The sequence below is a fragment of the Schistocerca piceifrons genome, chromosome 1, assembly GCF_021461385.2.
Source record: "Schistocerca piceifrons isolate TAMUIC-IGC-003096 chromosome 1, iqSchPice1.1, whole genome shotgun sequence".
NCBI lineage: Eukaryota > Metazoa > Arthropoda > Insecta > Orthoptera > Acrididae > Schistocerca > Schistocerca piceifrons.
The window spans coordinates 232,380,749-232,397,398 of record NC_060138.1 but is presented as its reverse complement, the minus strand read 5'-3'; the positions used below and the strand labels follow the sequence as shown (position 1 = coordinate 232,397,398).

Genomic DNA, 16,650 nt, shown 5'->3' with positions numbered 1-16,650 from the left:
CAGCCCTCAAGATACCATGCTTCAACATTTCTTCTTCTTCTTCTTTATTTAGCACTGGCTGTCCTCCAATTTTTTTCGGATGAGCTTCCTGCACTTTATTTTGTAGGGTTGATTTAGGCATACCATACAAAACACATGCTTTTCTGTACGATAATTTACCACTCTGAATATCATGAACAGCTTTATCTAAAAGTTCCAGGTCATAATTACACCATACTGTAGCACCTCTCCTGCTCTTATACATTCTTGGCGTTGTCCGAAATCACCCCACACAGTACACAGTTTTACAAAAATTGTCGTTATTTTATATCCTTGCACGAGAAACTCGACAAACTTGTACAGAAATTGTCTCAATGCAGTTAGCTACTGAGCATGTCGACAATTATGGTTACAATAACTTCCCGCTCGGCACAACAATAGAAAGTTTCCACTTTATGATAGTGCATGGATTTTTAATACTGAGACTGTTCATCAATTATTCACCAAGGGAAACAATTGACGCAAAATAAAAGTTTTCTAAAGCGATAAATGCAATCTTGTGCTTAAAATAACTGGCGCACAGACGTTAAAATAAGTAACTCTTTGTTTATATGCAGTAACAAAGAGTAAATAAGCCATACTGTCTGAATTCGCCCCGGTGTCCAAAATCACCCCGTTTGATGGTATTTATAAATAATTTGCCAGTTTATCTAGCAACAGATACAAAGCTTTTTTATGGGTTAACCAGAATTTCTATCTAAGCGATGTGGTCTGATGAATGTTTCTGGTAAAGAGATTGCTTGCTCAGTGTAACAAGAACACTGCCTGTATAAAAATAAAAGAAGATTATGGTAATGATAGAAGGCAATGGAGAGTGTCTTAACAGAGGTTAAGTCTAGGAGGGTGTGAATGTATTTGAAAAAACAGAGCTGCAAAATTACTAATGGGAGAGTTAGAACAATTATTTGGAGAAAAAGATGAAGATGAAGAAGAAGAAGAAGAAGAAGAAGAAGAAGGCAGCTTGCCAGTACATAGCATAAAAACCATAATATGTTTAGACTTTTCCATAAGAACATGGAAAGCTTGTTAAGTGGGAAAAATCAATGTAGGACACTGAAAAATCTAATTTTTTTTTTTTTTTTTTTTTTTTTTTTTTTTTTTTTTTTTTTTTTTTTTTTTTTTCAGTAACACACTTGGAAACATGCCACATAGTGGTTCTGAAAGTCTATGGGACCCTAGTGAGAAGTGTCTTGGACTTTGTTTAACAGTTTTTGGGGGTATTATAGTTCAATTCTTTTATCTTGGCGGCTCGCGCATGCCCGCCCAGACGCGGGAGATTGCTGCGTTGCCAGTTGCACACGATGCACACGCCAATAGAAGCAGTGCCATAGTACAGCATAGTTCGCAAGCTTACGTTTAGGGGGGAGCGCGCAGTTCATGAAGTAAAGCCACCACGGCCGCATTAACCCTTTCGATGCTACAAAGACGTGCTCCCTGCATTCAGCGTGGTGCGCGATTTTGTCACAGCACTGCTCGCCTGTGCAGACACATCGTGTTCCGACTGCTTTGACACCTTATCGTTCGATTCCACAAAAATTATTTGGCCCAAAAATTATATTTTTACACATCATCTTGACTGATACCTTCCCCCCATAAATGACAATTTTGTTTCGATGTTCAACACAGTTATAATGCAGCATTAAATATAGTAAACCATTGCACGAAATTTTGAAGAGTTTGCAGAGGTAAAAGTCCATAGAGTATACTTTCCGTATGGTCGATTTTAGTTGCCACAATGTTGAGAATGAAATGTGGACAAGATACCTAAATTTCATATAAAATTTGCTGTATAACAATATCTCATTTAAGTACCACATAGGTGTCGTATGTAATATTGAGAAATATTCCGTCTTTCGCGACTGTAACAAAAGTTTTATTTACACTGAGCACGTTTGTCTTTATTTTAAAGCACTTCAATCAATCAAAAGGAAGTAGACAAAATACATTAAACAAAACTGTGGTCTTACAAAAACATTAGGACTTGAATATACCGTCTATCAGTGAAGTGCTCTGAGCTATGTCAAATATAATTTTTGTGTGTGGCACACACAAACATCATTTATTTGCTAAAACACTGATCAGCCAACACAAACGTTGAATATTGTGTTACCGCAGCACAAAACTACGAAAGGTGACTTGGCAATGGAGGAGACAAAATACTGTCCACTGAAGATGCTTCAAAAGAGAAAAACGCGTCTGGTCTAAATAAGTCGCTTATTACAGTTGCAGAAGAGGAATATATTTCAGTGCCATTGGTAAAACTGTGACTGTGGAACAAAAACAAGAAAGAGAACATGAGTACCATTTTGTATGTGCTATACCTTTCATTGATTGAAGTGCTTTAAAATAAAGCCAAACGCGTCTGGTGTAAATAAAACTTTTATTACAGTCGCGAAAGGCGGAATATTTCTCAATATTACATACGACACCTATGTGGTACTTAAACTAAATGAGATATCGTTATACAGTAAATTTTATATGAAATTTAGGTATCTTGTCCACATTTCATTCTCAACATTGTGGCTACTAAAATCGACCATACAGAAAGTATACACTATGGACTTCTACCTCTGCAAACTCTTCAAAATTTCGTGCAATGGTTTACTACATTTAATGCTGCATAATAACTGCGTTGAACATAGAAACAAAATTAAGTCATTTATGGGGGGAAGGCATCAGTCAAGAAGACGTGTAAAAATCAAATTTTTGGGCCAAATAGTTTTTGTGAAATCGAATGATAAGCGTGTCAAAGCAGTGGGAACACCATGTGTCTGCACAGGCGAGCAATGCAGTGATGACAAAATCGCCCACAGCGCGGAATGCGGGGAGCACGTGTCTATAGCAGCGAAAGGGTTAATGAAGAGATAAAGCACTACAAATTTCAAAAAATTGCATTCAAATGAATATAATTCGTGAATTAAGGCACTTCGATATTGTTTATAAATAATGAAAATATTAAGCACCACACAAGGTTTGAACTCATAACCTTTCACACAGAAGCCAAACACCTTCACCATTACGCTATCACGGCTTGTCTGCCTATAGGATGCCATGAGGACTGTAACACGTCACGCAAAATACTGACAAACACTGTTGGTATAACTATGAATTACTCACGCTTCGTTGAAGAACAATAGGAAATAAACAATTACCGCTGTTCTTTATTGCGAAAAAGCGGTTCGTGAGACTGATACAAACACCTTTCCTTGCTATCGCCTGAATTAGGAGGCTTATTGTTTGTTTGGTTTAATTAATTAATAGAATATGAAGCAATTGGTATAAAGAATGCTTTTTCCAAACTTTCTATAAAAGAAAGTCTGCTATCAAGACATTGTTTTTGTTCTGTTACTTTATTTATGACTGAACGTTTCTAAAACTGAAGACACTCGTCCATGCTCTGCACTGCAGTCGAGATCTGGCAACGTCGTTCTCTGTTCATTGGCTGACTGTGTTTTGTGACATCAGATGCACAGAACGAACCTAAACTCGGCCGCCAACATAAATGACGCGCACTTTAATAAGACTTAGTAGAAATACCTGGGGAGTGGTTGCATGTGGCAATTTCAATTTAGATTTCATCTTGGATAGGTCTGATCGAGGAAAACTTGTGTAAATGACGTCCATCTTTGGTTTGCCCCTATGGCAATATTCCTAAAGGGAAAGGGGTAGGGGGGAGGGGCGGAGATTGGTATGTGTGATGAATTAATTTAGTATGCTTAACCCTAAACCTCAATTCCCCCCCCCCCCCCCCCCCCCCCCTCTTTTAATATCCTTGAAGTATTTTTAATCATAGATTTTTAGGCATGTATCAGCTCCTGACTTGTGTGTTTCCCTTTCCATCTCCATCCTGCTGAATGGAAGGAAGTCTTTTCCTGTACTTGTTTTGTTATGAATCATAAGCACTGTATTTAGATACATTTTATTGTTTATTTTATCATAAACAAAACTACTGTCACTAGTGATATGCCCAGACATTTTTTCTATGTTTCTACATCTACATCCATACTCTGCAAGCCACCCGATGGTGTGTGGCTGAGGGTTTCAGTTTTCATTACATTGGCATGAGATTGGTTTCGTGACATACTGATATGAGCACTATTCATGTGGCATTATGTGCAAATTTGCACTCTATAAACTGAACCTGGCAGTCTAAATACAGGGTGATTCAAAAAGAATACCACAACTTTAGGAATTTAAAACTCTGCAACGACAAAAGGAAGAGCTAAGCACTATCTGTCGGCGAATTAAGGGAGCTATAAAGTTTCATTTAGTTGTACATTTGTTCGCTTGAGGCGCTTTTGACTAGGCGTCAGCGTCAGTTGATGCTAAGATGGCGACCGCTCAACAGAAAGCTCTTTGTGTTATTGAGTACGGCAGAAGTGAATCGACGACAGTTGTTCAGCGTGCATTTCGAACGAAGTATGGTGTTAAACCTCCTGATAGGTGGTGTATTAAACGTTGGTATAAACAGTTTACAGAGAATGGGTGTTTGTGCAAAGGGAAAAGTTCTGGACGGCCGAGAACGAGTGATGAAAATGTAGCACGCATCCAGCAAGCATTTGTTCGCAGCCCAGGAAAATCGACTCGCAGAGCTAGCAGAGAGCTGCAAATTCCACAATCAACTGTATGGAGAGTCCACATTGGCACTTATCTGTCCGTAACTACCTGAACGTCAACTACCTGAGGCCAGGCAGCCCGTGACAGAGCACTTCATCACTGGCCTCCAAGAAGCCCTGATCTTACCCCCTGCGATTTTTTCTTATGGGGGTATGTTAAGGATATGGTGTTTCGGCCACCTCTCCCAGCCACCATTGATGATTTGAAATGAGAAATAACAGCAGCTATCCAAACTGTTACGCCTGATATGCTACAGAGAGTGTGGAACGAGTTGGAGTATCGGGTTGATATTGCTCGAGTGTCTGGAGGGGGCCATATTGAACATCTCTGAACTTGTTTTTGAGTGAAAAAAAAAAAAAACCTTTTTAAATACTCTTTGTAATGATGTATAACAGAAGGTTATATTATGTTTCTTTCATTAAATACACATTTTTAAAGTTGTGGTATTCTTTTTGAATCACCCTATATTTTGTCACAATCAATGCAACACTAATCACTGCGTCATGTTAGGTTATCATGGTCAACTGGCACCAATCTTATTTGCTATGCAACAACGGCTCTGTACCTGACAACTAAAACACAGGTAACAGAAGAAATTTATCTGCCTTACTCTGCTTTTGCTGTAGTCACTGATGTATCTCACTTCTGAACAATTAGCTTTCAGAAGAAGGTGATATTAATATTTCAGGTCAATTAAAATGGATGCCACAATAAATGCTTTATCTGGCCACAGTGGTTGGATAGCAGCAATAAAGCACCCCCATAAATCATATGACTAGAAGAGAAGGAAATTTCCACAGGATGGCAAATGTCGACTAACATTATTTAGGGAGAATTTGTAGGTTGAAAAATGGGAAGAAGTTTACTCAAGACAAAAATTTAATTCTTTTGTGGAGGTGGTGTTGCAAAATTATTAATCCAGTTTTTCTTTCTGAGATGTCAGGGGCAATTTGAGTGGATGCCTAGAAGAAGGGCGGCAAACATGCAAATTGGGTGTATTGCATTATGAGGAGGGAACTGTAGTTGGTGTAGGGGACTAGCTCTAATCAAGATTTAAGAATGCAGTACAAACAGTATTGCAAAATTATTCAGCGTGTAACTGAAAGAGCAGAGACCGTGCACTATGGAGAGAGGGGAAAAAAAACTCCACATCTGTACACACACAACTAGAGTAGGGCAGGAAGTGAATAAACTTAGCAATGAAAATGATGTTTTACTCTTGGAGGACAACAGCAGTGAAACAATGAAGTTCAAATTTGTTGACTGCTAGGTTCAGTGGCCTTTTTTTCCTAATAGTGGTTGAAAACACGGGTATAAAAATTTGTCGACAAAAAGCAAATTCATAGGATTTATTTGGACAGGCATGCATGCCCCATCAGCTTATGTCAATTTTGCCAAATCATCTCTGGAAAAGGACAAAAATATTGTTAGGTAGTTGAAAGGCAGACGCTCTTCTGCTAACGATGGTGTCTCAGCCAGAGTGCTAGGATCTCATGCCGACTTAACAGTGCCAACCTTGAGTTGCCTTTGTGGCTGGTCAAAAAAATCAGGGTTTGCTTAATAAAAAACTGGATAGATAACTTCCTTTTATGGAGGTGAATATGGGTGACTGATTTCTGATTATGGAACCATCTCCCTCCTCTGCACATAGTCCAAAGTTTTTGGGTTAGTCTCCTGTGACAGAATGCTCAACAATCTCCCTGAGAATAAGTTTCTGAAAATCTCCATTTGGCATTCTTAAAGGCTTCTGTGCTGAGACAGCATTATATGATATCACAAGCTTAATTTTAGTAGAGCTAAAAACAAAATATTACCCAGTTCATATTATCTGTAATCTTACTAAGGGCTTGGGACTGTGTGGATTACAGAGTTCTGCCAGGGAAACTAGGGTTGTGTGACATTGGGGACATTCTTTTGCCTGGTTGGAGTCCTATCTTAACATTAGCAACCTATGCAACAGGAATAAGATTCAACTCAGAGAGTGAAAAGTTAGATGCACTGTGCCACAGTGTTCAGCACTTTGTCTACTCCTGTTCTTGGTCTGTAAAAGTAATATACATTGAAAATGGAAGTTAGAGCAATGAGCCCAAGTTCATTCATATTAGACACAGTCAAATTAGAGTAAGTTTAAAGGAAACAGGCAACTAGTTTCATGATAACTACTGGGTAGTGAATGGCAAACAAAGCAGTGTTGACAAACTTCAACCTCTTATGAAGCAGAGGACAATCAGCTGTGTCAGTGGGGATTTGACAATCATAAGTTTCATCAGGCCTCAAACACAATATTCCTACAAGCACCAATTGATGCTTATTTTGGGTGGGAAAACCATGTAAAAAATTTTAAATAAACTTTGTAACATATTAAGATTACTTCAGAAATGTCTCATTTTGGACATCAAGAATAAAATCCAAGTTACATGTTTTCACTGAACATATGAACAGAAGAGAATATTTTCAGCAATGCTGTTATCAGCAGTGTCAGTGGCAGTGAATTTATATTCTGCATGCTGCATATCTCACCGTTGCCTTTAATTTCTACATTAATCATTTGTATATACTGTTGTTGCCTTTATATTTTTTCCACTTAACAATACTTCTCAAATCCTGCATCAATATATTTGTTACATAGAGGCTAAACAAATAATTAAAAGAAAGAACATAATAGAATAAACAATTATTTTAGTGATTTCTTGTGCAGACATCACATGTAACTTACCATGGTTCAGACCAAACCTCATTCCAGTTATTGTTTAGCTCATTATGCCTTATTTCAGCACTGATGCTATCCCACGAGGAGAGATGAGCCAGGCACTGAAGAATATCAATTAAGATTAAAATGATGTATTATAAATAACACAGGCTAGCAATTTTCATTTTGTACACTTGAAAACTACATATGACATTAAACCGAATTTATTAAAACTTATATTTCTGATGAATGCACCATCCTTGTTAATTCTACAATAAATTACAAAATTGTATGAAGTTATATCTATAGGTGGTTTCACCTTTTGTCTTCATATTATTCAACCCTCTTTCCATTTTCTCTCTCCTTACTTCCTTTTCCACCTTCACCTTCAAAGAAGGATTGTTGCCATTTTAATTCAGTAAATGTGTGTCTAATTACTATTATGAAGCAACGGAGACAGAACTTAGAAGTACAAACTTCCTTAATTATAAGTCTGGATTTGATACAAGATACGGCCAAAAAATGTAACTTTCCTTAAAATTACCCATTTTGTGAAAACTATTTTAAATACATTCTTAAGAAAATCCATTACAAATAATATCCTAATTTTTCAACCAAATGTTCACTTCATAGAATCAACACTACAAATAATAACCCCATAGTTAATAACTTAGCAGTACTATTAAAGAACACTTATTTTTAATAATTTCAATCAACCATGACAAGATTAGTTGCTAATAAAATATAGTACAACCACTGTCTTTCGGGGTGCTGCTGGTCAGCTCTTCTTCAGCTATCGATGAATTAATAGGTAGTATCAGAACTAATAATTGATATACACTTAGTGTAAAATATTCTGTTTGTATTTTTCTAAATTGCAGTCATATTTAATTATAAAGAAATGTTATAATGGTTTTCTTTTGACATCATACATTTCTATGACCACCTTGGAATTTTTATGTGCTTTTTATGTATATATTTACTTGTATTTGACTTAGAATCTGTGGAATTGGCATTAAATACTACCGCAAGAAATCTTGTCTAACATATTTATTTTGATTTTCTCATTTGTTGTACATCCACAAATATTTCGTTGCTATAAATCTATGGAATATACAGTTAATGTAATCTAATCTCATAGTCAATGTTTCTTTGAGTAGACATTACACACGCACAAATGGATACGAATGTTCTATTACTGTAGTCTCATTACATATTGCACTCTAGTGAGGAGTTAATTTGCCAGGACAGAGAAAAAAACTGAGGAGAAAATATGTGACACATTCTGATATTTGTTGTGAAATAAATAATTTAAGGTACAGAAATGCTGAGCCAAAGCATTTCTGCAGATGAAGTATTTACTGCTGCTGACACACACACACACACACACACACACACACACACACACACACACACACACACACACACACACACAAAATTGCACACACTATCCTGGCTTTGACAATGATTATTTCCACCACATTGGGAAAGGTTAAAAAGGGAGGGCTTATCATTCAGACGTAAGGTCGACAGTCACCCATCTGTTGTGAGGACATAATGAGAAGTAAAGATGGATTATATGAAGAGAAATGAATATTGAAGTAAAGAAGTAAGGATGGAAAAAAAAATAGAAAGAAGGAAAAGAGGGGAACAAAAAAGTAAAAGCAATAAAAATAACACTCTTCTGTATGACAGAAAAGACCTGAATGCTACACTAGTGCAACCCATCCTTGAATACTGCTCGAGTGTCTGGGACCCCTACCAGGAAAGATTAAAGAGAGACATCAAAGCAATTCAAAGGTGCACTGCTAGATTTGTTAGCAGTAGGTTTAATCAACAAGAAACTATTATAGTGATTCTTCTGGAACTCAAATGTGACTTCCTGAAGGAGAGGCAGCGCTCTTTTCAAGGAACGCTATTGAGAAAATTTACCGATCTGGCACAAACTGATTGCAGAACAATCCTACTGCCGCCAATGTACATTTCGTGTCAGAACCACGAACATAAGATAAGAGAAACTAGGGCTCGTATGGAGGCATGTAGACAGTCACATTTCCACTGCTCTCTTTGCAAATGGGACAGGAAAGGAAATGATCAGTAGTGGTGCAATGTACACATCGCCATGCCATATTGTTGCTTGCACAGCATGCATGTAGGTGTAAATGAACAAGTACATGTAGATGCCTCTTCATCCTAAGGGCTACCCTGAATTCCAAAGACAGACACGTGCCCTCAAATAGATCACCTTATCCCGACACCCTCTTAGACTTAACCTCTGTTAAGACACTCTCCATTGTCTTCTATCATTATCATAATCTTCTTTTATTTTTTATACATATTATTATGTCTCATTACTTTATTTCTTGCTATTACATTTTCATTTTTGTTCTCCTTCCTCCATTCTTTCTTATTTTTCACCACCATAGGTGTAATCACACTATTCATTGCTCATATCTATATTTACTTCCCACTCTGTTCTAATCCTCTTTAGCCTGAAAGTTGGAACAGTGCTTACCAATGAACTTTTCCTCCCAACTCCATTCTGTGATGTGTCTCCTCCTTTTCCTCCCCTTGTCCTCTCAAGAGGTGGATCCTCTCATCTGGGATCTGAGTGACCTGCATTCCCTTTCAACCTTCTCTAACCAGCCTCCTCTCATCCCCGTGGAAGGAATTAATAATTTCAAGAGTTAATACTAAGTATTTTCTAAAGGTGAGTACAGCCGAGACATTATTTATCATAATTTTTTTATGTTATCAAATGTATTTTATACTTTTGAAAGATAAAAAAGAAAGTAACACCAAAGCTGTACCTTGTAATACGAGCTACGACAGAAGTCCTGTAGGTCTTCACATGATGTGTCCTTTAAAGCATTACGATAATGCAAACTTGCAGGTTTCCATTCCATGTCTGCTTGACATACAAGAGCCTTTTTCAAGTTTTCAGATGTTTCCAAACTGTTTCGAAATATTCCTTGGACAGAGTTCCAATCTCCAAGGCCCGTATACAACCTTAAATTAAGACACAAAAGAAATATAACATTCACTACATACACATGAAGGATTTTGTGTACCTCAGGCAGAAGAAACAGACGAAGAAAAATATTCTGTACATTATGATTTGAAGAAGGTGCATCAAGAGTTCTTCAAATTTGCAGAAGATGCATCAATAATTAGCTTTAGAAGGTTATGTAGAAGGGAAAAGGAAGCGAGGAAGGAAAAGATTTCAGATACTGGATAAAGTGAAGGATGGTACAAATACAACAGCCTTAAGAAGAAAGCAATGGATCACAGAAAATGGAGAGGCAAAGGACCTTCTAATATAGCAAAAAACTGATGATGATGATGATGCATCAAGAATTCTGACTGGCACGATTAGAATCAAAACTATTTTCATTCATCACATCAGTCACATTTTACTGCCATGTTATCCCCACCCCTCTCACACACACTATCAGATCATTAAATGATTAACTACACTCTGTACCTCATAACCTTCGCTTTGTGAAGAAAGTGTACACTTTGAATACCATTTTATACTGTTTCACAGATTCAGCTACATAATTATGTTTATTGGGGTATTAAAGCATTAGGACTGCATTTCTCCATGAAATGTAGGACACCCACCAGACTGTATTAGTGTTGTTCTCTTTTAGTAGTGTTACCCGACCTGGTAAGCTATATATGGGGCATGAATATCATCAGAAACTGAATGATCACAGTGAGGGATGCAGAGATACCCTTCTGTAATACCCAGAATTGTGAGGCATTTGGATGTGGCAATGGCCCAGTGTTGGACTGCAAGGGAATGTAAGGGCAGGCATATTCATTGCCAAGGTTCTGGTGAAACATGTCTGACAACCCAGAGAGAGGAACACCATACTGTGCACCAAGCACATGGCCACCCCTTCACAACTACACCTGCCGTCTGACAACAAGAAATGGACTCCCTGCAACACTCTGTGTCATCCTGCACTATTGGGCACAGACCAGCAGCAGATGGACTATGGAATTACCATCCCAGGTGTAGGTTGTTGTTAATGCTACATTAAAAACGAATGCATCTAGGGAGGCACTGTAAACACAAAGCACAGATGGCTGATGAAGGGGGTCATAGCCTGTTCATCGAAGAATCACGGTTCTGCACTATCCTTGATGATCAAGATTGGCAAGCATGGTGGTGTCGTGAAAAGATGTACCATTCTTCCAATGTGATTGTACCTCCCATGTGAAAGTATCATGACATTTTTCAACAGGACAATACTCTTTCAAACATGATATGTCTAGTACCTTCCGCCGTGGAAGTCGAATACTCGGCAGAACAAATGGACGTGATCAGCCCATAGAGGGCTCCGCGCAGCGAGGGCGCCACCGCTAAGCCATGTGCAGACAGCGGCCAATAGCTGCTTCCTCCAGTTTTGTATATAGGGACCCGCTCTGTCCTAGTCCAGCCAGTCTGGTACTTGCTCTGGATTGCGTTTCTATCTCAGCGGTACTGCATTCTGGTCGTTGCTCGTTGTTGACATTTGCCTGGCTCTGGTTCCGAGTGGATTTACGTCTGGTGTTTGGTGTTGTGGTTTCCACAAGCCTCCGTTGTTTATCTCTTTCTTGTTGTGTCGCTCATAGTCAGTCGTGGTCGGTTGTTGTCAGTTGTCGTTGGTCTGTCGTCCGACTCGTCCTGTGTTTACCCGGTGGTGCATGCTCCACCGCCAGCAGCTTCCCCACCTGGCGGCTCCAATCCGCAGCCCAAGGCGTTCCCGCTGTTGGTTGTGGTTACTACATTTGGCGACGAGGTAAACAGAACATAGGAGTATGGAAGAGAAATTACTCACTCTCTTAGAGCAACAGCAGCAGCTCATGCGACAGCAGCAGCAGCAGTGGAGATCTTACAGACCTCACTGCAGTTGCTCTTGGACAGGGTCAATAAGCGGGATTCCCTCCCACCTCTTTCCCCAGGTGCCCCGCTTTCAGACACGTTCCCACGTCCGCCGTCGTTCCCACCGTTCAACGACGCAAAAGAGGATTGGAAAACGTACCTGCATCGCCTGAAGCAACATTTCACGGCCTTTCAGGTGTCGGATGACACTCTGGAGCGGTCGTTGTTCTTGTCTTGGGCCTCACTGGACACGTTTTTCTTGCTCCACAAGTTGGTACCATTGGCCGACCCCATGGCTCTCTCCTTTCACGAGATCTGTGTGTTGCTAACTAACTATTATTCCCAGCGATACCACGTGGTTGCGTCTCGCTTGGAATTCCATGAATACCTTAAGCAGCCGGGTCAGTCCTATCGTTCCTGAGTGACGGATTTGCAAGGCCTCAGCTGCAAATGCAACTTCACGTGCACCAATCAGCAGTGCAAGGCATCATTTGCAGATTCGTTAATTCGGGATGTGGTTGTTCAACTGGCGCCCGATCCTGAGGTCCGCACTGCGGCGTTAAAGTTGGACAACCCCTCGTTGGAAGGCATTCTGCGTATTGCCCATTGCTTCGAAATTGCTCAAGCGGCGAACGAACGTCTCATGGCGCAGCCGCAGGTGGCAGCGGTCGAGTCCACTTCCCACTCCACTCCTTATTGCCGTCGACAAGGCGCAGTCTCCACCAGAGGGCACCGCCATCGAGATTCCTCGCTGTCTGATGTCTCTACGGCGTCCGAACCGCCGGTTGCCCCTCGACGTCAGCCGCGTGGCCCCCTCCCGTCGTGCCCCCAGTGCTTCTCGGCACACACTCGAGCTGACTGTCCCCATCGCTGGAAGACCTGTTCGCTCTGTGAGAAAGAGGGCCACCTTCAATCTGTCTGTCGTAACTGCTCGATCTGCCCCCGTCCCGCCCCTGCGGGCTAACAGGAGGCCATCTATGCTTTACACGCAGTCGCCCCTCGGACCAACACATTGGCTCAAAAGTTATTCCTCACCCTACGCATCTTTAACGAGGACGTCCGTTTCCAGGTCGATACGGGGGTCACAGTTTCTTTGGTCAATCTGACGACGTATGCACGTCTCGGGTCTCCAGAATTGTCCCCACCCTCTCGGAGGTTGGTTGCCTACGGTGACGGTTCCATCCCTCTCCGTGGCCAGTTTTCTCTCATGGCCATCTACAAAAACGTTCCCCGGCCCCTTATCCGTCGGCTTCGGATATTTTTGGACAAGATGCGTTTACACGGTTTGGCTTTTCCATACAAGACGAAGTGCAGTTCGTTTCAACTACGGTTCCATTTCAGGACCTAGACGATCTGTGCGCGTCCTTTTCCTCCCTGTTTTCGGCAGACCTGGGCTGCACTTCCGATTTCCAGGCACATATCACTTTATTGCTGAACGCACGGCCTCGCTTTTTTTGGGCTCGGTCTATCCCGGTAGCTTTGCATGTGGCCGTCAAGCAGGAACTCGATCGGCTCCAGGCTGCGGGGGTTATCGAACAAGTACAATCGAGTGCCTGGGCAACGCCCTTAGTGGTCATCAAGAAACCCAATGGATCACTTTGTCTTTGTGGGGATTTTGGGGCAACGGTCAACACTCAGTCTTTGGTCGAAACTTATCCCATTCCTCGACAGGAAGATCTACTCGCTAAACTGGCAGGTGGCGAGTACTTTTCTAAGATTGATCTGGCAGAAGCCTATCACCAATTGCTGTTGGATGAGGAATCGCAGGGCATCGTCGTCATCAACACGCCTTTCGGTCTCTATAAATACAAGCGTCTTCCGTTTGGCATTTCCTCTGCCCCTGCGATTTTCCAGCGGTATCTCAAGCAACTTACACAACCAATACCGGCTTGTGTCAATTACCTCGATGATATCTTAGTCACGGGGCGCACGCGCCAGGAAAATCTGGGCAACCTCAGTACCTTATTTCACGCCCTGCAGGCTGGAGGTGTACATTGTCGACTGGAGAAGTGCAGTTTTTTTCAACGGGAAGTGGAGTACTTAGGACAGTGGCTCAGTATAGATGGCATTCGCCCTTTGGACCACAATGTCGCAGCCATCGATGCCCTTCCACGTCCAGAAACCTTATCCGAGCTCCAGATATTTTTGGGGAAAGTCAATTATTACTTAAAGTTCTTACCCCAAGCCGCCCACGTCGCGCATCCCCTAAATCGACTGCGTCGCAAAGGGGTACCTTACACATGAACCTCTGCCTGCGATCAGGCTTTCACCCGCCTGAAGACGATGCTGAAATCTGCCCCTTGCCTGATGCCTTTCTCTCCAGATCGTCCCTTGGTGGTGGCGGCCGATGCCTCAGCATACGGGATTGGGGCAGTCCTGGCAAACAGGAATGAGGATGGGTCGGAGCAACCTGTGGCATATGCATCCAAGACGTTAACCCCTGTGGAAAGGAATTACTCTCAGATCGAAAAGGAGGCACTTGCCATTATTTTTGCAGTTCAGAAATTTCACATTTACCTGTTTGGGGCGCAGTTCACCCTCCTCACGGATCACAAGCCCTTAGTGTTGCTTTTCGGGCCCCATTCGCACCTCCTAGAACGGACAGCTCAGCGTCTTCAGCGCTGAGCGTTGTTCTTGTGTAATTACACTTACACCATCCGCTATAAGCCCACCAGTCAACGCACTAATGCGGATGCCTTGTCATGTCTCCCAGCAGGACCCGATCCGGTGTTTGACCAGCAGGAAGTCCTATGCTTCCACATCGCCTTCTGCCCGCCGGGAGACTCTCTCTGGATTTCCTCTGACAGCCACGCAAATCGCCGCTTCCATGCGCAGGGACCCCATTCTGCGGCAAGTCCTCCGCTATGTGACACATGGTTGGCCTCCCTACCTTACCCGACATTTGAAAACTGACTTCAGCCCATGGCGTCACGTCTCACACAGACTTTCGGTGATTGAGGACGTCCTCCTGTTGTCCACGGACTTGGACGCCCATCGGGTGATCATCCCTCCAGACTTACACCACCGCGTCCTGCACTTATTACACTGCAGACACTGGGGGATATCTCGCATGAAGGCGTTGGCTCGACGACATGTCTATTGGCCAGTGATCGATGGAGACATTGAGCACCTGGTCTGTGGTTGCACAGTGTGTGCGCGTCATCAGGCTAGTCCTCCACAATCTTTCGCACCCTGGCCAACACCCAGCCAACCCTGGGACAGGATCCATCTCGATTTTGCAGGCCCCTTCTTAGGCTCCATGTGGCTCATCATCATTGATGCCTATTCCAAATACCCATATGCGGTTCGCATGGCGTCCACCACCACTGATGGCACCCTCACTTCCTCGGCCCAGGTGTTGGCATTTAAGGCCTTCCTCCGATGTTGGTCACAGATAACGGGCCCCAATTTACGGCGTCCTTCTGCTCCGTTAACGGTATCAAACACATTCCCTCTCCCCCCTTCCATCCTTCATCCAATGGTGCGGCGGAACACCTGGTCCGCACTTTCAAACAGCAGCTAATGAAATCAGTGGAGCCCTCAGCCACCACCTCGGCCCTCACCTTGTTTCTAAGCACCGACCGCACTACACCGGTGGCCGGTCATAGTCCTGCCGAACTCCTTCACGGGCGACAACTGCGAACCCTCCTCCACCTGCTGACACCATCCCCTTCTGAGCCCCACTCTCGCTCCTCCCGGCGCTACACCCCGGGCATGGCCATGTGGGCCCACTCCTATGGCAGCACACCTGCATGGACGCCTGCTACGGTGACAGCGGCTCATGGGCGGTGAGTGACAACCGTACAGACACACAGAGGGCTCGAGCGTCGCCACCATAACCAACTCCGCCCTCGGGCCCCTGCCCTGATTCCTCCCCCACTGCCGTCCCTGCTTCCTGGTGCGGACACGTCCCTCGAGTGGAGCCCTTCCCTTCAACCTCCATCTCCTCGCTGGCTCTGCAAACACCCCTTCTGCCTCGCCGGGGTATAGAGAGCCCCACTGACCCCCTGCCCTCTGGTGACACCTTGATGGATGCCGCAGACAGTCTGCCGTCCCCTCCCCCAGTGGTCCCTCCGGACGTCTCACAACCCGTGCCCTAGTTCCGTCCGCCTCGGCATCGTCCGGGGCATTTCTGCCCCTATGCACCAATTTCGGTGGGGAGGGATCTAGTACCTTCCGCCGCGGAAGTCGAACACGCGGGAGAACAAATGGACGTGGTCAGCCCATAGAGGGCTCCGCCTCCGCGGCGGCTACTCCGCGCAGCGGCTCTCGCACAGCGAGGGCGCCCCCGCTAAGCCACGTATATAGGGACCCGCTCTGCCCTAGTCCAGCCAGTCTGGTACTCGCTCTGGATTGCGTTTCTATCTCGGCGGTACTACGTTCTGGTCGTTGCTCGTTGTTGACATTTGCCTGGCTCTGGTTCCGAGTGGAT

At 43.1% G+C, this 16,650-nt stretch overlaps 1 protein-coding gene across 1 annotated transcript in view; it reads right to left on the bottom strand.

Annotated features, from left to right (window-relative positions):
- Positions 1–16,650, bottom strand: part of LOC124803212 (DNA-dependent protein kinase catalytic subunit-like) — a 561,762-nt gene that overhangs the window by 152,628 nt on the left and 392,484 nt on the right. Inside the window, exons 36-37 of the mRNA XM_047264427.1 lie at positions 10,156–10,354; positions 7,373–7,467 (exon numbers count right to left, since the gene is read on the bottom strand). Of these exons, the coding sequence (XP_047120383.1) occupies positions 7,373–7,467; positions 10,156–10,354 (294 nt within the window). The remainder of the gene's footprint in view (positions 1–7,372; positions 7,468–10,155; positions 10,355–16,650) is intronic.